This window comes from Oryctolagus cuniculus, chromosome 3 (genome assembly GCF_964237555.1).
Source record: "Oryctolagus cuniculus chromosome 3, mOryCun1.1, whole genome shotgun sequence".
Taxonomy (NCBI): domain Eukaryota; kingdom Metazoa; phylum Chordata; class Mammalia; order Lagomorpha; family Leporidae; genus Oryctolagus; species Oryctolagus cuniculus.
In genome coordinates this window covers 72,563,752-72,590,747 of record NC_091434.1, presented here as the reverse complement: position 1 = coordinate 72,590,747, position 26,996 = coordinate 72,563,752, and the positions used below count along the sequence as shown (strand labels likewise).

Genomic DNA, 26,996 nt, shown 5'->3' with positions numbered 1-26,996 from the left:
GGAATCTTTTTTTTCCCCCCTCTATTGATTTGGCTGCTCAGATTGGGGCCATGCTTTTCTCTAACAGAGGGAAATAATGCCTACCCCTTTGGCCTGGTAGATTTGTCATGAGGATCCTAGGAAATAAGGGTGTGCTAGTGGCTTTGAAGAACTGATAAGCACCAGGTGGAGGGGGAGGAAGTGGCTGGAGATGGACAGGAGGAAGAGGAGGTGGAGGAGGAAGAGGAGGAAGTAAAAGGGAAAGAGGAGGGGGAGACGATGATAGTAGCAGAGCTAAGCCAAGTGGTCCCAGCAAGCTGTGAATGCTGGAATTGTGCATTGGAAATGAGGTGCTTCCAAACAGGTGGCCTGAGTTCTTCTCTGAAGCCCAGTGGAAGATATGATACTGTCATTACACTAATAAATGGCATTAGTAAGGCTGTCTGCAGCTTGGGAGCTGCCCCTGCCCCCACGGGTATCTAGCATCTGAGAGCCAAGATTCCTTCATTTCTGAAAGACTTAACGTAAAAGTGGAGTAGCCTTCAGAAACCTCGGGGTCCTAAGGGGCTTCAGTGCACAAAATTTCCATTGAATGGAAATATAAGTTTATGATTTGTTAGAAGCAATGTTTCAAAAGTACTAAAAAGCAAATAGAGCTGCTTCAGCCAAAGCCCACAGTTTGGTCAGTGTGTTATCTTTCATATTCCTGTGCTGGGCAGTGACTCATCTGAGAACAATTGAAAAATTTATTGTGAGAATATTTTTTGGAGACTTTCCTTGGTTATGATTGTTGTAAATGTTTACCACTCTTTAGTCTTGGTACTGAACACTCATTAGAAGTCTCAAACCTATGGAAATTACGATCTCAGAGCTGTGTAATAGGCACAGGTGCCAGGGAACTGCGTGGATGAACAACTGTGTGTGAGGTTTCTGATACAACTTGCCACTTCGTGAACTGGTGTACTATTGGCTATGTTGTAATTTGGTAATTTATAAAGTATGTTTTAAAGCCTGTTTCATTTAGAACAGCAAGTTTACAATTTCTTTCCTTTTTGTTATTTTGTTAGTTTGCTAAAAGTGTGAGCATTCACTGGAAGTGAGGAAGTGGCTCCCCTGTAGCCAGGTAACATTTTGCGTAGAGCGGAGCTGTGCATTCTGCACAGTGGTTAAGATAGCACTTGGGATGCCTTCATTTTGGATATGGTGGGGCCGTATTTGCGTACCCGAGTTTAAGTCCTAGTTCTGCTTCCAATTCCAGTTTGCTGCTTACTACTAATGCACACCCTGAGAGGCCTCTGATGATGGCTCAAGTAGTTGGGTCTCTGTTTTCTTTTACCCTTATGGAACACCTGGGTTGAGTTCCTGGTTTCTGGCTTTGGCCTGGTCCAGCCCCCACTGTTTGAGAGCATTTGGGAAGTGAATCAGTGATGGAAGTTCTCTGTCTCTGTCTCTCTGCCTTTCAAGTAAATAAAAACAAATGAAAAAATTTTAAAGAGAAAAGAAGGCAGTGAGTTACCAAGAGTTGTGGAGTAACTGCTTGAATGGATTAAGCTCAGTGATGCATCTTAATCAATATTTGGGTATTTATCATATTTCAGGAGTGATAGTAACTGTAGTAGTAATGATTTTAGTTGCAAGTAACACTACCTGATTGATGCAGGTTAAGTGAGAAATCATTGCCTTGTGTAACAAGAAGCACTTGGTCAGTGCTCCAGTCTTGGTACAGTGATGTGGTAAAGCAGCTGAGACCTAGCTTTTTATGCTCTTTTCTTTTTCTTTTTCTTTTTTTTTTTTTTTTTGCCCTGCCAGTCTTAATGTGTTAGTTCCCCTTCCTTCCTCGCTTCCTGCACTCCACACACACTTGAGCTCATCATCTCTTGATCCCATTATGGCAACTACTGCTTCTCCAAATGACATTGTCTTTGATAACAAATGATGAAAAAGAGGCTGAGTGAAGAATGGGCGTCTTCCCAGGGAGAAATTTTTTTTCTGAGTCTCCTCTACACCTCCCGGTAGACTTTCTCATAGCTGCAAGAGAACAGAAAAGGTGATTTTTTTTGTTGTTTTTTGCAAAATAAGAATACAATTTTCATGGTTTTCTGAACCTAGTCATAATTCATAATTAGCCTTTCCAGATGAAAGAGGTGTTCAATTAGTAACAAAGAAGAAGGAGGTGGTGGGGTGGTTGGAGACCCGTGCCATGTGGCATGGTGGTATGTGTAAGGCTTTCAGAGAAGAGGGGGAGCAAGCCCTGGTCGCTATATGCCACCACCTGGTTGTGGGCAGAAGACAAGTAACCCAGTGCTAATTTTTTATAGTAATCGGTGCGATAAGAATTGCCAAGGAAGTACATGTACAGCAGTGTTAAAGAAGAATTTGGAGAGAGGTGTAGAGGTTCAAGAAAATCTTGGGAAAGCAGCGTTTGAGATGGGCACTGATGTTTTCAGTGCATGTAGATGGTCAGGCATGGGCTTTAGACCATCCTCAATGAGAAAAGCCTTGATTTTGCATAGCAGGGGTCCTAGGAGAGTAATCAGTGAAAATGGTCCAAATGTTTGCAACCCAGCATTGCTATGGTGGCTGCTGCAGAACTGCATTAGACAGAACAGATGAGCCAGAGGGCTACTGAATGTGCTGTGCTCACAGCCTGTCTGCCTGTGCCGGCGCAGAGCTGCGTGCCCCGCTGAGACTCACCTTCTTCAGTGGATATACTTCTCATTTCTCTGCATGCCACTCATTCAGGGGCCACTTCTGACTGCATTCACTGTGGAACTTTGACTTCATGTTGTTCGTGAGGTTGGTCGTGTAAGATCTATAGATGTAAGTGGGATTTTTAAGGGAACAGAAGTCTCAAAGGACCTCAAGTCACAATTGGAACTTTCTTAATGTGCTGTGATAATATCATGCAGTTTAATGAACTGTGTTGGGCTTAAAATACTGATGATTTATATCAGCTTTATTCTGAACGCTGTTTAATAAAGCATATCAAGTTATTTTTAGCACAGTTAGAGAAGGCGTTGAGCTAATTTTTTGATATGGAAAGAAATTAATGAGAAGCGGTAATTGTGAAAGAAATGGAGTTGTCTTAGTCTTCTATGGTTTCTGCCCAGATAGCCAAATGCTGCTCCATCCTGTGGTCTCATGGCAGCAAGAGTAGAGACTCAGGAAGAGAGAGGATTGAGAGGCTCAAGAATCTTTCAAAGACTGTCATTTGTAAAAGGCAAAAGTCCATGTAATAAAAAAAATAGGTAATGAGTTTATCATTGATGTTACATTCAGGGGACTGGAGAGGTGATGAGCTCAGTGAATGATAGGGTAGCTAAAAATTAATGTAGCTCCTGATTGTTGACTTTTGATTCCTAGAATGAAAAAGGTGATACTTTTGCTCAATACGTGATTTTATATGTATGATGGCCGGTACCACAGCTCAATAGGCTAATCTTCCTCCTGCGGCGCCGGCACACCGGGTTCTAGTCCTAGTTGAGGCGCCGAATTCTGTCCCAGTTGCTCCTCTTCCGGTCCAGCTCTCTGCTGTGGCCCAGGAGTGCAGTGGAGGATGGCCCAAGGCTTGGGCCCTGCACCTACATGGAAGACCAGGAGGAAGCACCTGGCTCTTGGCTTCGGATCAGTGCAGTGCGCTGGCCGCAGTGGCCATTAGGGGGTGAACCAACGGAAAAAAAGGAAGATCTTTCTCTCTCTCTCTCTCTCTCTCTCACTGTCCACTCTGCCTGTCAAAAAAATATATATGTATGACATATATATATGCATCTTTCTATAAAAAAACCAATTTTAGCTCAGTTAGAATGCCATTATAATACCCAATAAACTTAATTATATAATATTAACATATTTTACTATATTATTTGTGTGTACATTATATATCTAAATTATATATCTCTGTGTCTCGATCTCTGTGTAGACATTTTATATAAAAGAAAGCAGATTCAGGCTATCATAGCTGTTTTTGAATGCTATGGGATCGTTTTATGGAAGAAAATTTGAGACTAATTGCACAGTTGGTAGAGTTAGAGAGAAATGTGGGCTCATTTCTAGGGAAGAATTTTCTTAGCGCACTGCCCGCAGGTGGAACGGGCTGCTTTGGAGAATTCCTTAGCCCAGAAGACCGGTCTGTTCAAGTCCAGGCCAGTGCAGGGTTCTCAAGCTTCAGCACCCAGGGCTGTGAAAAAACCCAGGTCCCAGCCCAGTCCTACCCTCAGACTTGTTGATTTAGTGGGGCCAGGGCAGGGCTTGAGAATTTGCATTTCTAACAGCTTCCCAGTCGATGCTGAGGCTGCTGCCGGTCAGGGGACCACACTTAGAAAGGCACTGAGCTACATAAAACACGCAACTCAAACTCTTCTGTACGAGGGAGTTCATCAGGTGTTTTTGTTGAAACCCAGGGTCTGATTCAACTGGCATAGATCTGGGCCTGAGATTCCTCATTGTCATGTCTCCTAAATGATGCCAGTGCTCTTGGTGGATCACACTGTGAATAACATAGAGCTTCAGGTCAGGGATGAAGAGGTCCTTTGGAAACTGAAACACCCAGTGGGCTATTGGTCCAGAAGGTATTCGAAGTCCTGGACACCTTGGAGGTGCTGTGAGAGACTTTGGTTTGGCCATGTCCCTAAAGGGGACAAAGAAAGAGTTCACTTCTGCTTTTCAAAAAAAAAAAAAATTTTTTTTTTCAAGGTAAAATACCTTTTTCATGTACTTATCACATGATAATTACTAACATTTTATGACCGTTCTCTGCAGGTCTTTAAATAAGAACTCATTTAACTCACTGTAAGCTTTGCCCCTCAGGAAAAAGGCTCATTGATTGAATTCACTACTGAGCTTTAAATGGAAATGACCTTCACATTCTTCTATTTAATTGAGCTCTGATGTTTACTGCAGATTTGGCTATTTCTCATAAATGCTCCTATCAGAGAATTTTCAGGGTTTAATACTATTATGTCCATTCAAATGCTTTCTGTTGATGCCACTGGGGTTGTGGCTATGAAAGGATTACAATAAATCAAGAGAACACTAATTTTTTAAAAAGTACCATGAATCTATATCCATTGCTTGGGTTATGCAAGTTTCAGTAATAAAATGAACTGTCCTCCATGAAGAAATGCATGTTTCCTTATTGAAAGTTAAAGTATGTGTTTATTCTCCTTTCTCCCACTTACTCTTTGTGAATAAGTTGTATTTGGCTTTTGCTGGTTTCAAAAGTTTGTTCTCTGAGACCATTTATTTGAGTTGTTCTTTGATGCTAATCTTGGGAGCTTCCATTGCCTTTTATGTTTTAGTTTTCAAGCATTAAGGGTGTTCTTAGAGAATCCTAAGTAGTTCTTAAACAAACTAAGGACAAGATAAAGTTCTCAATACATAAAAACTGATTATCAATAGCTCTTTAACTTTTGATATCTGATCTTTCTCATACCATATGCAGATTTTTCCCTACAGACCAGCCTTTGCTTGCTGACATGCCAGGAACCTCCCACCAATGTCTCATTTAATTATTTCAGAAGCCACATGGTCTGGGTGATACAATTGTGTCAGAGGGAAACTGAAGGTGAAACAACTTAACTCACATCTCTCAGCTAGTAAGTGGTCAGATCAAGACTTGAACCTAGGCCAGCTTGTCGCCAGAAGCTTTGCTGCTTTTTATACAATGAGGCTTTCTAATAGGAATAACAGATTCTCTGGACTGTACATATTCTTGTGTCATGTACCAGTTTCTCAACAACAGGAGGTTGGGAACCGGATAGGGGAAGAATAAGTGTCCTGCTTACCCACTCTCTCTCTTTTTAAAAAAGATTTATTTATTTATTCAGAAAGCAAAATTACAGAGAGGCAGAGGCAGAGAGAGAGAGGTCTTCCATCTGCTGGTTCACTCCCCAGATGACCACAATGGCCAGAGCTGTGCTGATCTGAAGCCAGGAGCCAGGAGCTTCTTCTGGGTCTCCCACACTGTTGCAGGGGCCAAGGACTTGGGCCATCTTCCACTGCTTTCCCAGGCCACAGCAGAGAACTAGATCAGAAGTGGAGCAGCCGGGACTTGAATTGGCACCGATATGGGGTGCCAGCACTGCGGGCAGTGCCTTTACCTGCCATGCCACAGCGCCGGCCCCACCCAGTATCTCTTTAGCTTCTTATCCAGCTGCTACCAACAAACTCTGTGTCAGCCTCTGCTACAAAAAACATGTGAAGGTTGATGCCCACGTGTCAAGAGCATCCCAGAGATTTTGAACATGTAAAGAACACGCTGTGCTGAGTATTAACCCATATTCTCTCAGCTCCCAACTCTCCGACAAGCTTTGTTTTTGGCACTAAGGCTCTGTAACTACTTTTGCCCTTTGCTGGGTCTTTTCCAGTGGTGTCTGTCAATGGGGGCCACTGGAGGAGACAGCTGGGCTGGAGAAGGGAGATAGACATGCCTGTCCTGTTTGCCTTTTTTCCCCGAGGGTGTCACCTTGACAGCAGTGGGCTTTCCTTTTTAAAAATGGACCTCGTTATCTAGAGAAGTTTTAGATTCACAGGAAAATTGATTGGGAGAAAGAGAGATTCCCTATAGACCCCCTTTCCCCATAGCCTCCTCTGTTATCACTGGTTCTCCACACCCCTGCCACAATGGCACAGTTGTTAGAACCTGACAAACCCACACTGACTCAGTTTGCTTATATGCTTGGGAGTGACACTTCCTGTGGACTTGTGTCTTCTCCTTTAAATCTGGGGCAGTGCTAACTAATTATGAGGGCAATTGAAGTTAGAATTAAGAGTACTTGTAAAAACTATAAGGTCTTGAATTAAGCTATAATGATAGTGTCGTAATATCATAAGAGAGATTATGAGATTTGACCTTTGTCTTTGTGCAAGTTTTCCCGGACCATGGGAGTCTTTAAGCAACACTGGGGTGAGGGCTGTGAGGGTTTCTGGAGAGCCAGACATCACTGAGGGTTGGCTCTGTCTTGGCATCCTGCTCAGTGCTTCGCTTGTACTGCCTCATTCAGCTCTACCATTCTATAGAAGACTACCCGACTTTGCTGATACTGAGAATCAGCTTTCTTGACTATCCTCTGTGCCTTCAATGTGAAGGATGCTCCATGCTGTCTGTTCTGTTGTTCACGTCATCCTTGGTTGTGAAACAGGCACATGGTGGGCGGTAGCATTAGCTGTCAGATTCTTCTGGGGAAAGTTAGTGTATTGATGGGTCATGAGTTTTAACGCAGACCTTTATGAAACTCGCAGGAATTGTTGATTCTGGTTTTAAAAATTTTGTAAGGTTTTTCTGTTGCTAGTAGATCACCATAAAAATAAAGGGCACAGTCTTCATTAAACTCCACATGCAATCAAAATCTTCAGTGGTAGAGCAGGAGTAAAACCACGCAACGTCTATTGATGAGAATATTTTGTGGTTTCGAGGCCTTAGTGGGCAATCCTCTTGGTGTTGAGATCTGGGCCAAAAGAAGTGCTTAGGGTCAGGAACGTGCGTGAGCAACTGAAATGTCAGAAATGCTGGGAGAGCTGAGTCCTCGGAGAAGAATGACGGGTCTGTGCTGCCAGGTACCTCTTCACCTTAGTTTGGAGTTCAAGACACTGAAACACTGGACTCTTCTACGCTTGTTAAACAGTGATGACAATGTCTGTTTGCTTGGCCCTTAAGGACATTTTAGGATTGACTGAATTAAAGCATGAAAGCCTTGAGCCAGCATTGTGGAGCAGCCAGTTCACCCACTGCCTGTGACCCCAGCATCCCATATGGACACCTGCTAGAGCCCTGGTTGCTCCACTTCTGATCCAGCTCCCTGTTATTGCACCTGGGAAAGTAGCAGAAGATGACCTAAATCCTTGGGCCCCTGCACCCACTTGGGAGACCTAGATGAAGCTCCTGTCTCCTGGCTTGGCCTGGCCCAGTCCTGGCTGTTGTAGCCATTTGGGGAATGCACCAGCAGATGGGAAATCTCTCTTTCTCTCTCTCTCTCTCTGACTCTACTCTGTAACTCTGCCCTTCAAATAAATCAATTAATTTTTAAAAAGCCATCGTGGATTGTAAGGCATCTGGCAAAAATATGATGGAACTGAGGGATTCGCACATTACAGAAAGGTTAGAGTTTCCAGAGTTCACGTTTTTTGCTTCAGGGCCAAAGGTGAAATTTCAAGACAAGTATACCAGTGACAAGACTCTGTGAGACCATTTTGCACAGAGCCTGCAGGCTTGCTTCTTGCAATTCTGCTTCCTCAGCTACTCATCTGAGGAAGATGAGTGGGAAGGAATGCCTGGACCCCAACACGGAGTGACAGCAGGGACAGGGATGGGGAAGGGATCATCCTAAGTGCCCAGGGGTATGACCAGAGGGACTCTGGGGCAGCTGACAAGCTCTTGATTTGTGTGACATGTCAAGCTCTGAGAGACTCTACTGGAAGCAGCAGTTAGAGATGGGGTTGCCAAAATTGCAGTCAAGGAGTACTGAAGCGTAGCTGACAGTGACAAATCTGTGAGGGTGTAGTTTTACCTCGCTATGAGAGGTCCAGATAGGATCATCCTCAAAGTCCAAAGAAGAGCAGATCAGAAATAAAGCCTTACTTGTCCATGTGTACTGTTCCTAGGAGAGTCATTGATAGTTATTGTAATTTTTTTTTGACAGGCAGAGTTAGAGAGAGAGACAGAGAGAAAGGTCTTCCTTTTTCTGTTGGTTCACCCCCCAAATGGCCGCTACAGCCAGCACGCTGCGCCGATCCAAAGCCGGGAGCCAGGTGCTTCCTCCTGGTCTCCCATGCGGGTGCAGGGCCCAAGGACCTGGGCCATCCTCCACTGCCTTCCTGGGCCACAGCAGAGAGCTGGACTGGAAGAGGAGCAACCGGGACAGAACCGGTGCCCCAACTGGGACTAGAACCCGGTGTGCCGGCGCCGCAGGCAGAGGATTAGCCTAGTGAGCTGCGGTGCCGACCTGTAATTTTTCTTAAAGATTTATTTGTTATTTGGAAGGCAGAGTTACAGAGAGGCAGAGGCAGAGGCAGAGGCAGAGAGAGAGAGAGAGAGAGAGAGAGGTCTTCCTCTGCTGGTTCACTCCCCAGATAGATGCAACCACCAGAGCTGTGCTGATTAGAAACCAGGAGCCAGGAGCTGCTTCTGGGTCTCCCATGTGGGTGCAGGGAATCAAGGACTTGGGCCATCTTCTACTGCTTTCCCAGGCCATAGCAGAGAGCTGGATCAGAAGTGGAGCAGCTAGGACTCGAACCAGTGCCCATATGGGATACTGGCATGCAGGTGGCGGCTTTACCCGCTATGCTACAATGCTGACCCTAATATTTATTGTAATTTTATAAGCACCATAAGTCTATGAAAATATCAGCTAACTCCTAGTGGTAATGTATTATAGACTTTCCCAACTGCAAGGGTATTTCATATGTAAATACACACTATACGATGTTTATTCTTCTTTTAAAAATTTTATTGTATATATTTAACATCTATGACATAATGTTATGGGATGTATATTGATAGTAAAGAGATAACTATCAAAGTGAAGCAAATGAATACACGTTACATCTGTCATTCATCAGCTACCCATTTCTCTTTTTTTAACTTTTATTTAATAAATATAAATTTCGAAAGTACTTTTGGATTATAGCGGCTTTTCCCCCCATAACCACCCTCCCACCTTCAAACCATCCCATCTCCCACACCCTCTCCCATCCCATTCTTCATTAAGATTCATTTTTAATTATCTTTATATATAGAAGATCAACTTAGTATATACTAAGATTTCAACAGATTGCACACACACACACACAAAGTATGAAGCCCTGTTTGAATACTAGTTATACCGTTAATTCGCATAGTACAACACATTAAGAACAGAGATCCTACGTGGGGAGTAAGTACACAGTGATTCCTGTTGTTGATTTAACAGTTGACACGCTTATTTATGGCATCAGTAATCACCCAAGGCTCTTGTCATGAGTTGCCTAGGCTATGTGAGCATTTTGAGTTCGCAGACTCCGATCTTATTTAAACAAGGCCATAGTCAAAGTGGAAGTTCATTCCTACCTTCAGAGAAAGGCACCTCCTTCTTTGATGGCCCGTTCTTTCCGCTGGGATCTCACTCACAGAGATCTTTCATTTAAGTTACCCATTTCCTTACTTCTGTGGCAAGAGCAACTAAAACATTAGCATGAATCCCTTTTACAGTACAGTTTTGTTACCTGTAGTCTTCATGTTGTACATTAAATCTCTAGGCTTATTCATCCATGTATTTGCTTTAGTCAATTTTTTCTTATAAATATCTTAATTCCTTTTATATCAAACTTAAGGTAATGGATGGGCATATTTTGATTGTTTAAGGTAATGGCATTATTGGGGCCAGTACCGTGGAACACTAGGTTAATCCTCCGCCTGCAGCGCCAGCATCCCATGTGTGCACCGCTTCTAGTCCCAGTTGCTCCTCTTGCAGTCTAGCTCTCTGCTGTGGCCTGGGAAAGCAATGGAGGATGGCCCAAGTGCTTGGGCCCTGCACCCGCATGGGAGACCGGGAGGAAGCACCTGGCTCCTGGCTTCGGATCTGTGCCAGCCAGCCATTGCAGCCACTTGGGGGGAAAACCAGCGGAAGAAAGACCTTTCTCTCTCTCTCTCTCTCCCTCTCTCCCTCTCTCCCTCTCTCTCTCTCTCTGTAATTCTTCCTGTCAAATAAATAAATAAAATCTTAAAAAAAAGATAATGGCATTATTAATGACAGTTTATGAACTTCACCCTTTAGCATCTATATTCTGTGTTTATTGAATAGTGGAGATGGATACTTTTTTCCAGAATCCTTGAAACATGTGGTGAGGAGAGGTGATTTGGACATTTAGGTCAACGTGGGCTTTCCATGGATCCAGCCAAGTGTGCATGATATCTGGTGGGTTTTCATTCTCTGATTGTCCCTCAAGTGAGGTTGGTGTCTGTAGACGGGCGGGTTCTTTTAGTACTGCTACGTAAGATCTAGTGAGAGTTTTCAGAAAGCTTCTTGAGAACTCTAAAAAAAAAAACCACTACCACAGAAAGTCTTTGCAGATGATTTTTTATTAAAGCAGTCATTGTCCAAAAACTATCTTCCTTTTCCTTAAGTCTACAACAAAGTTAGATTAAGAAAAGAATATGGGAAATCATGAAAAAAAAAAAAGAGTTGGAAAAGAAAAAAATGGTTCCTGGGACTCAGAGTCCCGGAGAGAGAAAAATGCAGAGGGACTGCTGAAGTGTTTGCAGATGTTGGAGGTGGTCAGCAATTGTACTCTGAGCAGGGCTAAGAAAAGAGGAAGTGGGTTACATTTCAGTAAGAAAGAGTGATACAGGAAGAATATTTTGAGTCAAGCATGATGAAAAACTAAAATAGGACACAAAGGGAAGAGGTTTTTTTTTTTTTAACCTTTTATTTTGAAAAATTACAGAGTTACAGAAAATTGCAAAGAAATGTACAGAGAGATTTTCTGATCATTCAAAGGAAAATTCTGAAGGATCTCTAAAGAAAAATCAGGCTCAGAGCTAAAAGGCTGGAGCAAGTAACACAGGGTTCTCTTAAATGTTCCTGCTATTTCACAAATCCCTGCCATCCCGTGCTGACAGGTTACCAACCAGGACAGACTAGGGCACAATGTATATCTGTTGTAACCAAGGTATTAAAAAGAAGAACAAACGTTTGCTGAATACTTCGCAAATATTGAGCTCTGTGATGTGAGGTTTATATTCATTCTGTCAATGCTTACAGAAAATTATCCAAGTGTATTTTATTGTCTCCATTCTATAAAGGTAGTAACTAGGTCATAGAGATAGTCAACAGTTTTCCAGTGCTCCACGCTCAGAGCAGGTGTATCTGAGACATGAATTGTCTCTGAAGGAATTGTCCTTTATACTTTATGTCTGCCTGCTTACCATGCTGTCTGCCATCCACCTGGTCTCTGGCCCTCTGAGTGCTCTCAAGGGGCTAATGGTTTAGAAAGAGTTCCCAACATGAGACTGAGTACAGATATGGTTTTCATTAGATAGGTGAGGAGGTACAAAAGTTCCATGGTGTCTCCAGGCACAGGAAGAAGTCATTGCTTTGTTGGTTGCATTTCACGTTCTCTTGGTGTATTTTTGGAGTAATTTCACCCAGTTGAATAGTTTCATAGCTTTTGTCACTACCATTGGCTTGAATGCCATCTTTTATTCTACCTGGCAAGGCAGTGAAGTGGCACTTTATTTTTATTCCACCTACTGTTGTCTGTGGAATGAACTGAATCACAGCTGTCTCTGGGCTTCAACGTTAGGCTTCTCTGTCTTTGAGATATTAAGTCTTATTAGGGATAATGGCTATCCTGTTCATCTCCTTTTATTTTGGGTATTAATTTATACTCTCATTTTAAGAACTTAACAATGCAGAAACACATTTAAAAAGAATGTTACAGCAACCTATCACCTGGCAATAAACATAATCAACTTTTTAGTGTATTTTTCACATATTTTGTGTGTCACAAGTGCTTTATCACTTCTGAGCAACTTTGCATGTTATTAAGCATACATTTAACACAATTAAGTGTCGTTTACCTTTAACATACAAGCTTAAAAACCATACAGAAACATCAAATGTGAATGAAATCTTCTTAACCCTAATAGAGTATCACCATTAACAATTTTTCACTAGTATTCCTTATAAAAAATTTAAAGTATGCAAATGGGACATTATACTTGGTTTTCAGTATGTTGCACTTACATGTTTTTGAGGCACAAAAAATTGACCTCAGTTTTACATCTTAGACAATTCCTTTTTCTCCTTCTGACACATGTTCATTTCCTGTGTTTACACTCGTGTCCCACGTGATTCCCTTCATCCTGTGGCTTTATATGCCATGTGCATGTTGATGGCACCAAATTTGTACCCTACACTAAGCCTCCCAGAGCTGCAGACCAGTGTGTCCAGCTCCCACTTGGCATCTCTGTTTATAAGCTGAAGAATTGACTAAGTATAGCCTCAATCTTGCCATGCCTCAAACTGACGTCACAAATTCTTCATCCCAGCTTCCAAACTTAACTGCCCTTCTAGGAGCTTGGACCAAAACTATGTCCCCACCCTTTTCCTTTCTTATCTCCTCCCATGTTTAGTCCATCAGTAAATCCTGCGGCCCCAGCCTTTGGAACAGGTGCAATAAGGTCTGATTTCTCCTCACCACCTCTCTTGCTGCTGCCCTCTCTTACCTGGACTTTGGAATAACTACTCCACTAGCCTTGTTGTTCCCATAAGGGCTCTCCTTCATTCAGATTCAGTCTGGTTTTTTGTTTGTTTGTTTTTTGTAAGATTTATTTATTTGAAAGAGTGACAGAAAGGGGAAAGAGACAAAGAGAGGGATTTCTCATCTGCTAGTTGACTCCTCAAATGGTTTGCAACAGCCAGACCTGGGCCAAGCTGAAGCCAGGAACCTGGAACTCCATCTGGGTCTCCCATATGGACAGCAAGGGCCCATGTATGTGGGCCATCTTCTGCTGCTTTCCCAGGTACATTAGCAGGGAGCTGGATGGGAAGCAGAGCAGCCGAGACTCAAATCCACGCTCCGATATGGGATGCATCACAAGGAAGGCTTAATCTGCTACCACGCCCGGCCCTCAGTCTATTCTTGACAGAAGACTCATGATTTTGTTGAAACAGAGTTGAAACAGAAACCAGATCCTTTAGGGTTTCTTTTGAGAGACCTGAGTGGCTTTCCTAGCTCACTTACACTAAAAACCAAAGCTCTTTTTTTTTTTTTTTACATTTATTTATTTATTTGGAAGAGTTATGGGGTGGGAGAGAGAGAGAGAGAGACATATCTTCCACTCACTAGTTCACTCCCCAAATGGCTACAATGATTGGGGATAGGGACTAGGCTAGGCTGAAGCCAGGAGCTTCTTCCAGGTGTCCTACGTTGGTGCAGGGGCCAGGGACTTGGGCCATCTTCTGCTATTTTCTCAGGTGCATTAGTAGTGAGCTGGATCAGAAATGGAGCAGCTGGACTCAACCACCCTTATGGGATGCCGGCACTGCAGGCCGCGGCTTAACCCTTTGCACCACAGCGCCGGCCCCAAAACCAAAGTTCTTAAAATGGCCTGCAAGGTGCTGAGATGTGGCTGCCTGCTGCTCCTGTGCTTCCTAACTGTAGCCACAACCGGTCCTCTGAGCACGTCTTGACATCTGAGTCCTACTGCTTTCTCAGGCCCTTCTTCCTTGGCTGCTATGCCTTCCAGAACATTCTCCTCCATTTTTTTTTTTTAAACAACAGTTTACCTCCTTCCCTCCTTTGGGATTCTGTTCACTTTCTCCGTGGGGCCATCACTCGCTAGCCTGTTGCAACCCCACCTGGTACCCCTGTCCTTCTCATCATGCTGTATTTTTCTCAGTCATGATCCAGCACAATAAAAAACACTTTCTCTTCTCTCCTCCTGGAATATAAATTCCATAGAAGCAGGTGTTTTGCTCACTGTTGCATCTTCAACCTTAGAGCAGGCCGTACACACCATAGATGCCTGATGAGTAATTTGTCAGCAAATCATTAAGCAATTTACCATTTCCCCCTTCTGTAGGGGCAAATGTGCATGAAAATCTTTCCTTTCATGACATTTTCATTTGACAGATTTCCTTAAATACCTAAAAGTGGAATTGCTGTGCAAAAATGCATGGCATATCACAAATAACTTAACAGTGCCTCTGTATTCTGGTTTTTGGGAGAGGGAGGAAATCTAGTTTTTTATTTTATTTTATTCAAAAGAGTTAGAGGTTGATGTTGACCTTCCTTCTACTGCTTCATTCCCCAAATGCTTGCAATAGCCAGCGTTGCAAAGACAAGAGCCAGGAACTCTATCTGGGTCTCCCACACTAATAGAAGAGACCAAAGTACTTGAGCCATCACCTGCTGCCTCCCATTATGCATATAAGCAGGAAGCTGGATCAAAATTAGAGCAGCCAGGACTGTTCAATAAGGGATGACTGAGGGCCTCCTAAGTGGTATCCTAACCACTAGCCCACAATGCCTGCCCTGAAAATCTAGTTTATACTAAGATTATATTAGGAGCTGATGGTCTATTAAGTCTTCTCTAAGTTGTTTGACTACCTTTAAGACCTTGGACAGACTAACTTCTTTGGGCTTTGGTTTATATTTCTGTAAAATGAGATGTATTTAGTTCAAAGTGGTGTGTGTGTGTTTTTTTTTTTTTTTAAAGTAAATCAGTGGCGGGCGCCATGGCTCACTTGGTTAATCCTCCGCCTGCAGCGCCAGCATCCCATATGGTCACGGGGTTCTAGTCCCGGTTGCTCCTCTTGCAGTCCAGCTCTCTGCTGGAAGTGGCCCGGGAAGGCAGTGGAGGATGGCCCAAGTCCTTGGGCCCTGCACCTGCATGGGAGACCAGGAGGAAGCACCTGGCTCCTGGCTTCAGATCGGCACAGCTCCAGCCCTAGAGGCCATTTGGGGAGTGAACCAATGGAAGGAAGACCCTTCTCTCTGTCTCTCTCTCTCTCATTAACTCTGTCAAATAAAAAAAAAAAAAGTAAATCATTACAAAAACACTTGGTACATGCTAACTAACTTTCAATAAATATTAGTCCCCTCTCTCCAAATTGGCTTTTTTCACCCCACCAAATATTGATTTTTTTGGAAACAGTTTAGTTAAGATTATAGAATATGTAGTCATGCACACTCAGCTATGCACTGGGGCACGTGCACACATGTATGCCTAAACATGTACCCACATATTTGCTTTAAACATGCAATCTATACTATTCTTGTCCATTTAAAGTTTTAAATACCTGCTGTAGTGGTAGCCATGGCACATCCACAACTGATAATACTGAGGTCTAAGAAAACAGTTGGAGTCAAGCAATGAGATCAATGTTACCTCTGCCCCTCCTCCTCCTCTGCTACATAGTTGGATTTCTTTCCTGCACAGTCTGGGGTGGGTAGGATATGTGTTACTTCTCATAATTGGACTTAACTATTTCACCTGTCATTAATTGGCTGTGATTAATTTCGAAGATCTTGCAAGTGCTTTTGTATTTTCCATTCCTTATGCTCCCTTCCTTTCTGAAGATCCAGGTTTTCCTCTGGTTTTGCTGCCTTTTAACCTAGAGAACTTTCTTTAGCATCCTTTTAACAAATGATTCCTTTGAGAGGAGGAGAGGCAAGAGAGAAGAATCTGCCCACCAGTTCACAGCCAGCAGAGGCTGCAGCCTGGATCCTGGAATGCGATCCAGGTCTCTTTGTGGGTGGCAAGAACTCAATCACTTGGGCTATCACCCCTGCCTCCCAGGGTCTGCATTAGCAAGAGACTGGAACCAGAGCTGGCATCAGAAGGCTCAGCACCCGCCCCTCCTTTAGCATTCTCAGAGTGAAGCTTGAGGGCCACAAATTGCTGTGATTTTCCTTTTACCTTCATTCTCTGAAGGTAGTTTTGCTGGACTGGAGTTTTGAGTTGATGGGGGCTTTTTGCTTTGTTTTGTTTAGTTTATGCTTTTGCTTCCAGGAATTTAAAGATGTTACTGCACTGTCCTTGAACCTTCATAACGTCTGATGAAAATGTTTCACAATATTTCAAATTATTTTTTTCCTGTATGTAACGTGCCATTTTTGTCTAATGACTTTCAGTTTTTTCTTGTTACCTGTGGTCTCATCTTGTTTAACTGTGAATTGTCTAGGTTTTTCTCTTTTCATACTTATCTCATTGGGATTCGCAAGCTGTTCAGTTCTGTCTGTTTATATCTTTTATCAGATTTGGCAAGTTGTGAATTGTTACTTCTCCTAATATTTTCTTTTTCTTCTCTAGTGTGTCTCCTTTTTCCTGGGACTCCCATGACCCACATGTTAGATTGTTTTAAACTGTTTCGCCGGTTCTTAAAAGTCTGTTTATTTTTCCATTTTTTTCTCTTTTTAAATTGCATAGTCCAAGTTCACTGAGTTTTTCCCTTTTTTTCCCCATCTTTTTGTGCTGCTGGGTCATGCTTTCCTTGCTTTTCATCAGCGTGGATTACATCTGTCCTATCTGTGCAGTCTGTGGGTTGTTTTAACCTTGCTCTGAAAAATGTTGATGTTTTGGTTATCAGGCAGTTTACTTAGGCTCAGACTGCAGTGGTTCATGCCCACCGCGGTTTCAGACTTGGATCGGGCCTTTAAGCCTTAGCTTCTAGCTGTGCTCAGTTTATCTTGTACATTCATGGTTCAGAAGTCAGCCAGAATCTTGATTTCTACACAAAACTAGGGTTTCTTCCCTGGTCCTTTTCCTTCCACGGTTCTCTAGTCGCTCTGAGTTCCCCAGGCTCCTTCTCCTGGCTGGCTCCTGTGGTGAGAGAGTACGTGTTTTTCTATCCGAGTTCTTACCTGCTGCTGTGACTGGGTTTGACATCAGGGCAGAGCTGTAAAACAAACACAGAGGCAGATAAGGGGCTTGCTTTTTTGTTGCTTATGTGCCCCAGCTTTTGATTCCCCTCCAAAGTCTGTTTGCTTCGTTCAATCTCCACAGCCCTCAGGTAGCGTTGTCTGTAATTTTTATTTTTTTAATTTTGTCTAGTGGAAAGGGGAGGTGTACTGGTGGTATTGGTATGTTGTGTAGATTTTAAAGAGAAAAAAAAATGTGTTTGTCAGGATCTCATTCCTCCACATCAGAAGCAGAAGTCTCCTGCCAATTCTTTGTAGTTGGTATTTTTATTAAGATGGTCCTATGCACACACAGCTGTCAGAGGTTCCCTGGACTCTTTTTCCAGTTTTCCCTGATGGTAAAATTGAAACACTGTAGCTTGGAATCACAAGCAAGAAATTGCTACAGTCTCCTAATCTCATTCAGATTTCCCATTTTATTTATACTCATTTGTGCACCTGTGTATGTGTGTGAGATTCAATTCCATACAGTTTTTGCACATGTGTAGGTTTGTGTGTCTGCATTCACAGCCTTCTAGCTGTACTTTGAAAGCTGTAGGAATTTGACAGTTAGAAAGGACATGGAGGCCCGTGTTGTGGCATAGCTGGTAAAGTCGCCTCTTGAGACACCAGCTTCACATATAGGCGCTAGTTCGAGACCTGGCTGCTCCACTTCCGATCCAGCTGCCTGCCAATGACCTGGGAAAAACAGCCAAAGATGGCCCAACTACTTGGGCCTCTACACCCTCATGGAAGACTTGGAAGAAGCTCCTGGCTCCTGGCTTCAGCCTGGCCCAGCTCTGGCTGTCATAGCCATCTGGGGAGTGAACCAGTGGATGGAAGATATCTCTCTCTCTGTCACTCTTTCACATAAATAAATAAATCTTAAAAAAAAAAAAAAAAAAAAAGAAGAGAAAGTACTCAAAGGCTCTGGCCATGTTCCCCAATAAAGATGATGAGATATTTTAAAGTAGTTAGAACAATGGCATTTACTGTGCAAACATTCATTGTTTCTGAAGGGTGTCCCTTTGCAGGTTGTAGACTTCCTTGAGTGCAAGGATCACCTCTCACCGCAGCCCTGCCCATTGCTCACTTCAGGACTTGGTGCAGATGTTTAACTTGTGTTTAAAATGCAAACAAATGGAACGGAAAAGTAGAAACATCTTAGATGTTTTCCTTGCCTTTTAAACTGAGGCTGGTAATTTCCAATGCTTAGATCATGATTATATTTACTTTAAAAATATGGCATATGAAAGTATTTTATAGATGGTTGATCTTTTGAATGTGGTGTTGCTGCCTTTGATTTAAAAAAAAAAAAGGAATTAGGTGAGCATTTCCTGGTAGAGATGATCATCAAAGCTGGAAAGTAAGTATTTCCTTTTAACTTAGTATTTGTAGGTGAGAGAGTATAGTATTTGTAGGAGAAAACGAGCAAGCAAGAGAGAGGGAGGGAGGGAGGGAGGGAGGGAGGGAGGGAGAAAGGAAGACTTACTTCTGTTAGAGCCAGCATTTAAAAAAAAATTCAGCTCTTCTCTAATGGGCCATAGCAGGAATTGATAAAACTAGCAGCAGGGTCCCAGGTTTTATTCGGTATGTAGTATATTTTCTGGGGAAAAAATAATGCTACAGTTGTTTCACACGTTATTTGGAGAAAAAGTGAAATATCTGTATTTACATATAATTAATGTCTCTCAGTTTGGATTTGACATTAACTTTCTGCCTACTGCCACACTTTTCTGAACCTTGGACATGGACTCTCTGCACTGCATAAGATGAGAGGAGAATGCCTAGGGAGGCATGGCTGGAGCCTATAAGCATGCTCTTTGAGGCCAGCTTTGAAGTCATGGGAACAATGGAAATTAAATAAATAGCTTTTTATATTGGAATGGTCAGTCACGTACCCTCTGATTTCCAAATGACCCTGAGAAGATGTGGATATTCCAGGGACTCACAGCCTTTTTGGAAAAAGATAGTAGAAGTACTTACTAGTGTATTTTAGATGAATTATTTATCAAGCTTTCCATCCGTGCATTCCTCATCCATCCCTTTTATCTATTTGTGTGTTCATCCATCCATCCAGTATTCATGAATTGTCCCCAGTGTGCCACGCATGAAACAAAAACATTATATGACACAGTAACTGTTCAGGGGATTAAAGCAGTTTATTGGGCATGTATGCCAAGGGTTCATGTGAACTTTGGGAACTTCAACTTTAGACTGAATCAGTTTCCCAGGTACATTGGCAGGGAGCTGGATTGGAAGTGGAGCCACACCTTAACCTGCTGTGCCACAGTGCTGGCCTTGAGCCTTGCTTTAAAAATCTCTTTACAGAATATTAGATTTAGTTGATAGTTTCAGTGATGAAAACTTGATAGGAAGATGCTAATGCATTTGTTTTTGAGACTTAAAAAAAACAGTTCTTAAAATGTGGTTTGAAGCTTCAAGAGAAAGCACAGGAGGTATTAAGTATGTTTTTTTTGGAATTGCTTGGGTAAGTGACTGGAGGGTGAGAGCAAAGGTGAGGAAGTTGCTACTGAAGAGATCCCCCTACTGCCTGCCCACACGTTGTTGTGGAGCACCAGAGAAGGCCAACTTGTGAGCGTGTCCAGCCATTCACTTGTCAGCAGCTTTCAAAACCATGGCAGCAACATGAAAAATATATTTCCTGAAGTAGAACAGTTGATCAAATTTCTTGACCCCTCCAGTGCATGCCTAGGCATTGTCATGGGGTGTGAACTCTTCAGAAGCAGCAGCTTGTGCTGGATCAGGTTGCCATAAGGCTGATGATGACAAAGTCCAAAAGGGAATTTGAACGTAGTGCGTCAGAAGTTGTGAGAATGGGGAAGATAAGGGAGTGGTGGGGAGAAGGTCAACTTGGAAGGACATAGATTGGAAGAGTGGATTTTGTCCTTTACACCAAATTAATTGTGCCTGTTTGCCTTATTTTTCACTTTTGCTGCATCTCATGTCTTTTCATACACCTCAGTCTACCTTATGATGAGAAGACAGATAACCACACAGCTGGACACCGCGCCAGGGAGACAAGCTCTAGACGCTCCCCTGTGCTCACTGCTCATTCAGTTTCATTTTCCCCTCATCATAGCCACAGCTGTACCTCTGTGACTATTATTTGTAGTGAACACCCAAGGTCTCTAGGAAAAGGTTATGCTCCTTGTCAATAAGGTTGACGTGTCTCAGAAAACTTTAATTGAAAGAATTGAGGTGTGTTCAGCCTAGTTTTTGGGGTGCTTGTATCCCAAGATGCAGTTCCTGGGTTTCTGTAAGCAGCCCCACTCTGATGCAGTCTGCCAGAGGCAGCACTGATGCTTCCAGGAATTGGGTTCCTGCCACTCATGTGGCAGGCCTGGGATGAGTTGTCAGCTGCTGGCTTTGGCCTCAGCCTAGTCCCGGCCATTGCAGGCATTTGGGGAATGAACCAGTAGATGGGTGTTCTCTAACTTTCTGCTTCTCAAGTAGATAAAAATTAAAAAAAAAAAAAAAGAATTGAGAATGCAGAAGGTTTGGAGATACTCCAGTTTGTGGAAGATTTATGTATTGGAAGAGAGTGAATATTCTTTCTACCCATCTTTGTCCCTGAGAGCTCAGTATGATAGGTGTTACATCACCTTTTCTGTGTAAATGGTTTAAGTTTGAATATGTACAGTATCCATTTTTCTTTTGAATAAATTGCTTCACTTATACTTGAAATAGAAACCAGAAGAATGTCAGTACTATGTATGCAAACTTTGTTAATGCTGCTTACAAAAAAGGCTTCTATGTCTACTGTACTTTAATCTCATTGGTTATTATAAAGTTTCACCTAAGATTTACTTGTGATCTGTTAGGTATGTTTACTAGTTGTTGCACTTGGCCATCACTGGATTAACTTGGGTAATACTTTCCTGTAATATTAAATTACTTCATATTAGTAGGGAATGTCAGATGTTACCACTGAAAGTGATTACTTACAGAACTTTATTTCTTGAGCATTTAGCCTAAGACTTGAAGTTGTAAATGTTTTTCTTTTTAATACTGTTTTGTTAGAGGTGTTACCATACCTTTGGGCCCCACACATTCCACCTGCTCTCCTTCAATGATTCAATCACACATCAAATAAGACCAGTTATGAAGCTCAGTCTTCCCATTCTTCTTGACATAGGCATTGGCTTAAGAAACAGTCCTACTCGTGCTTGTAAACACTCCAGACTTTTAAGCAGGTCTGGGATGTCATGCTGTTTGACATCCGTCATTGCTCCCTATGAGAAAAAAAAAAAATAAATGCAAGACAGAATTTTAAGAGGCTGAAAGGGATTGGGGCTGAATACAGAACACTGAGTATAGACAAGAGTGCTAAGTTTTTGACTAGCAGTGATCAGAAGTCCTGTTTCTGCTCATTGTCAAAATATGACATGACTATTGGACTGTGTTAGTGTGAAGCTTACGTGTTACATAATTTAAAATCAGTTTGTCTTATTTACATATCTACTTATACCCGTATAGTTTCATGTGCCAGTCTCTCTGCGTCTCGTTAGAACTTGAGGATCAGGAGGTTTGAATGCTTTAAAGGACTTATTTTTTTAATGTTACTGCCAGGCGACTGAAGGAGAGAAAAAGTGGAGTCTACTTCATGGTTACCCATGTGGCTTTTGACAATGTACACTCATAAAACCCCACCAGCACTTTGCTGGGCCACTGAGTGAGGTGTAACTGGTGGCATTAAGAACAGCTACAGACTGAATAACTTCTGACATTTTTCTTGTTTTTTGTTTTGTTTTGTTTTTTTTCTGATTTTTAGATTTGTAGCCAAACCATGTGCCATTGCCCTCAACATTCAGGCCAATGGACCACAGATTGCACAGCCGAATGCCATTCTGGAAAAGGTCTTCACTGCGATTACAAAGGTACGATGTCCCTCCCCAAGGCGCTGGTTCTCAGCGCACTGTCATCTCATTCCTTCACTCTCGCATTTGGAGACAGTGCCCAGTCTCATGCTGCAGAGCCTGTTCTCTGTGGGCCTTGCGCTTAAACCCACACTGCAGAAGCTGAACAGAGGTGGGCGTGTATGGAGTCCTTTCCCAAGTTGATTTTAGATGCTTGTCTGTGAAGAACAGTCTTGATTAGGTGGTGATTAGGCTCATTCTGTGCCTCTCTGATTCTCGAGTGACATGGAACAGTGCTGAAAAGGGTTGGGTGGGACTTTGTGTCAGTTACTGGGTGGAATCTGAGAATATGATTTATGTATGACGAAAAGAGGAACTTATTTGCTTATACCGTTGTCCATATACTCGAGCAGTTGCGGTAAATAGACAAATGTGCACGACACAAAGGCATAGTTGAAGAGGAAAAGAGTTGCAGTGTGGAGGAATGTTGGACGAGGCCCAGGGTGGGTCTCAGGAAGAGATAGGTTCACTGTTGAGAATGAAAAGGAGATACACTCACTCTGGTAGCAGTTAAAAGTCGAGACCAGGCCAGGGGAGAGAGCCTGCCCCTGCCCCTGCCCCGTCCTCCACAGGACAAAGAGAGGAGAAAGATAGAAGTCCTCAATCCAAGATCTTAAGAAAACAAAGCAAATTGCATAGTCCATGTGTCTTGCTCTGAGTCTTCCGTACCTCTTGCCCACCTTATTTTCCTTTTGCCTGCACAAGAAATGAGAACAGGAGAAATGAGGCAGACTGAGAGAGGTACCATGGGGCCATGTATTGAAAGATTCATGTTCCTCTTTTGTTTTCCTGGGAGAATCACTCAGGCTTCTCAGGTGTAGTTTGAATGTGTTAAGCAAATTCTGTTCCTCTTTTGGTACTTGTATTGCTAGCTGTCCGTACTGTTTGTATCACATACTCTTGTATCACAACTACTCATTGAAATATCCGAACATTTATTTTATAGTCTTCCCTTCTGCCCAAATTTTTTAGGGTTTTCTCATCTTCCTGTTTTTTATTTGTTTAAGATTTGTTTATTTGAGAGGCAGAGGCAAAGAGACAGAGAGAGAGAGATCTTCTATCCATTGGTTCACTCCCCAGATGACTGCAGTGGCTGGAACTGCACTGATCCGAAGCCAGGAGCCAGGAGCTTCTTCCAGGTCTCCCACACGGTTGCAGAGGCCCAAGGACTTGAGCCATCTTCCACTGCTTTCCCGGGCCACAGCAGAGAGCTGGATTGGAAGTGGAGCAGCCAGGACTGGAACCAGCGCCCATATGGGATGCCGGCACTGCAGGTGGCAGCTTTACCCCTGCTATGCCACAGCACTGGTCCTTCCCCTCTTCCTTTTACAAATGATGTTGTTCCTGGGAAAGTATAAGAAAGCACCAGGGGCCAATGCTGTGGCTTACTAGGCTAATCCTCTGCCTGCAGCACCGGTACCCCAGGTTCTAGTCCCGGTCGGGGTGCTGGATTCCATCCCGGTTGCTCCTCTTCCAGTCCAGCTCTCTGCTGTGGCCTGGGAAGGCAGTGGAGGATGGACCCTGCACCCGCATGGGAGACCAGGAGGAAGCACCTGGCTTCTGGCTTTGGATCGGCGCAGTGCGCCGGCCGTGGTGGCCATTTGGGGGGTGAACCAATGGAAAAAGGAAGACCTTTGTCTCTTTCTCTCTCTCACTAACTCTGCCTGTCAAAACAAACAAACAAACAAACAAACAAAAAAACAACACCTCCAGGTTCCCTTTTGTATCTGCTAGGAAGAAGAGCAGAATGAATTTTAGGACATGCTCTTTTGGTGGTTTCCTTGCTGGTTTAATATGGCCAAGTTTTACCCTAAAGGGACATATATCCTGTGGTATTTAAAGGAAGAAAATATTAAGAAAAAAACCTGATTATCAGGTAGTATATCAATGTACTGCAACAGAAAACTTCTCCTCTTAAAAAAACAAATATCAGGTCATGTTTAATGTGATTACAACACATTTGTATTATCTTTGTAACTGCTTTCAGCACACCCTATTCTAAATGAATAATGAAGTGAGTTTTCAAGCCTCAATTTGATGCCTCCCTCTAGAAGTTCTGCAGTGAACATTTTAACTCCCTCGCCTTATGTTTGTGTTGGTTACAGGAGAGGTTCCCTCCACAAAGATAATGAAAAGGTTTGCAGTTAGGTTGACTTCTTTGAAGATTCTTTGCTTCTAAGCTGATTTTAATGATCATGTGCTTTTGGTTTCCAAGGTGATTCCTTTGCAAGTTTTTACATGATTGAAACAGAAGCCTCATGTTTTAAATATAAATGCAGCAAAAGTTGGAACCATTTTCAACTTGTGTTCTTTGAAGTTCTCCAGTCTTATTTGTGACAGGAAAATGTGACAGATCAATTGACCAGAATGGGAGGAGTTGGAGTGGAGCGCTCCAACAGCGGGGCAGGGTGTGTTTCAGTGGTCATCCAGCAGGCTGGCCTTGGCCGTGGCTGAGGGACCTTTGAAGAAGGACATGGTTATCTTCTTCCCCTCAAAAAAAAAAATCATAAAATCCACATTTAGGACCAGCTAGCCCCACTGTGTGTAGAGCCATACGCAGAGTGAAGATGTAGGACCCTTGTTCAAAAAGCGTGAGAAAGGTGCCATCAAAGGGACAAAAATATGAACCTTTTTCCTTCCTTCCTTCCAGTGTCTCCCCCCCCCCCCCCGCCCCCAGTCAAGGTGCTTTTTACTTGCTGTGAGGTGTCATGCTCCCTCAGGCTTGGGAGACACTCATGGGACAAGTACATCCCCATGCAGGGGCCTGGGGCCGACTCCTGTTGCTCAGCATAAATACAGCCCACCTGCTGCTGGGTTCCTTTTTTCTCCAGTCACTGGCTAATACACTGCCCTGGACAACCAAGTAGAGAAGTTGAGGCAGACCTCTCTCCTTTCTGTAAGCCCACTGGTCCAACCCGTGGTGGCCAGCTGTTCTCCAAATGCATTGCAACTTTGTGCCAGGATCAAGGGCGGGCAAGAGTTCACTCTATGGAGTCACTCCCAAACAATTGGGTGACCTCCTCTATGGAACTTGCGGGAGTACAAACCCTGCCTTACCACTTCCCTTGCTTGTGCTCATTCCCATGCTGGGGGCTGAAGGTAGCAGCAGTCACCAGGAAAGGGAGAGAGAGGAGCCAGGTGGATGCTGCGATAGAAAAAGTACAAGCAAGGACCCAACTGGGGGAGGTGAAGGGCTCAGATGTGGGCCAAGTTGCAAGTCCTGGCGTGTGCTGCACTGCTCAGTTGGACTTTATTTATAAAACACAAAGTACATGATAAAATTAGGAAAATTTTCAAGATAGCCACAGAGCTTTGTGAGTCCTTCTGAGTGAGGGGCTCCCTGGGACTGCACTGCCCATAGCCAATAAGAAGATAGGAAATGCGAGTCTGTAGAGTTCCAGAAAAGTGCAAAAACCATCCCAGAAAAGAAGACAAAATTTGAAGGAATACAAGAAATATTAGACATTACGGAAAACTGTCGCTCCCCCTCTTCGTGGAGGAACGACACAGGACCCTGCGCTGTTCTTTCGTCTGCTCGGCCCTCCCCGGGTTTGCTGCTGGTTCTTCCCGGGTTGGCTACTATCCCTTCCACCTCCGTGGAAGGGCAGTTCCCCCTGGCCACATTCCCCACTTCCGCAGGGGAGCGGCACACCGCCGGCCGGCTCTGTCGGGGGCTGCACGGGTTCCCTTAGATGTTCCCCATAGATGTTCCCTGGTGCATGCCGTCTCTCTCCTCCTTTATAGTCCTCCTCCGCCAATCCCAACTCGGCTGAGTACGCTGCTCTCCAATCAGGAGCAAGTCCTACAGTTAATTGGTTGAACTGGAGGCAGCTGTGCGGAAGCTGTTTACTTCTCTCCCAGCGCCATATTGTGGGAGAGCAGATGCATAGAATAAGTCCTAATTCGAGTAACTTAGTCTAGTCCGGATTGCTCCCCACAGAAAACTTAGCAAAGAACACAGATGATAGAAGTAATAAAGTGGAGTTACATGAACCAAACAAGAAATGACATAAAAATTTAGATACACAGGGGCTAGTATTGTGGTGTAGTGGATAAAGTGACAACCTGCGATGCCGGCAGGCGTGTGGCTGCTCTGCTTTCAATCCAGCTGTCTGATGGTGGCCTAGGAAAAGCAGCAGAGGATGTCCTAAGTGTTTGGGGCCCTGCCACCCACATGAGAGACCAGGATGAAGCCCCTGGCTCCTAGCTTTGGCCTGGCCCAGCCCTGGCCATTGTAGGCACTTGGGAATTGAACCAATGGATAGAATATCAATCCTTTTCTCTCTCTCTCTCTCTCTCCCCCCCCACCAACGTCTCCTCCCCCTTCCCTCTCCTCCTACCTCCCTCTCCCTCTCCCTCTCCCTCTCTGGATTTCAAATGAATAAATAAATCTTTAAAAGAAAAACACTTGGATGCTCAAGGCAAGCAGATCCAGGAACTCTATAATTGGACTCCCTTAAGGGAAAATGAAATAATGAACAAATATTGGAAGATATTATTGAGGAAATTTCCCAAAAATAAATGGAGTTTTATTTTGATGTTAATAGAAACCTAGTGAAAAATGATCCGGAACATTGAACACTCAGCTTTATGTTATTAAAGTTATTAAGAATGGTAAATAAAAAAAAATCATTTTTGGAGCAGCCAAGCAGGAAACCGAATGACTTTACGTCACATGACTTCGGGCTTTTACTTTAG

General features: G+C 43.3%; 1 protein-coding gene across 2 annotated transcripts in view; it reads left to right on the top strand.

Moving 5' to 3' along the window:
• CERS6 (ceramide synthase 6) overlaps window positions 1-26,996 on the top strand; it is a 341,168-nt gene that overhangs the window by 72,851 nt on the left and 241,321 nt on the right. For both annotated transcript variants that reach the window (XM_017343213.3, XM_051848533.2), the window contains exon 2: window positions 22,154-22,259. In XM_017343213.3, coding sequence (XP_017198702.2) covers window positions 22,154-22,259 — 106 coding nt within the window. The remainder of the gene's footprint in view (window positions 1-22,153; window positions 22,260-26,996) is intronic.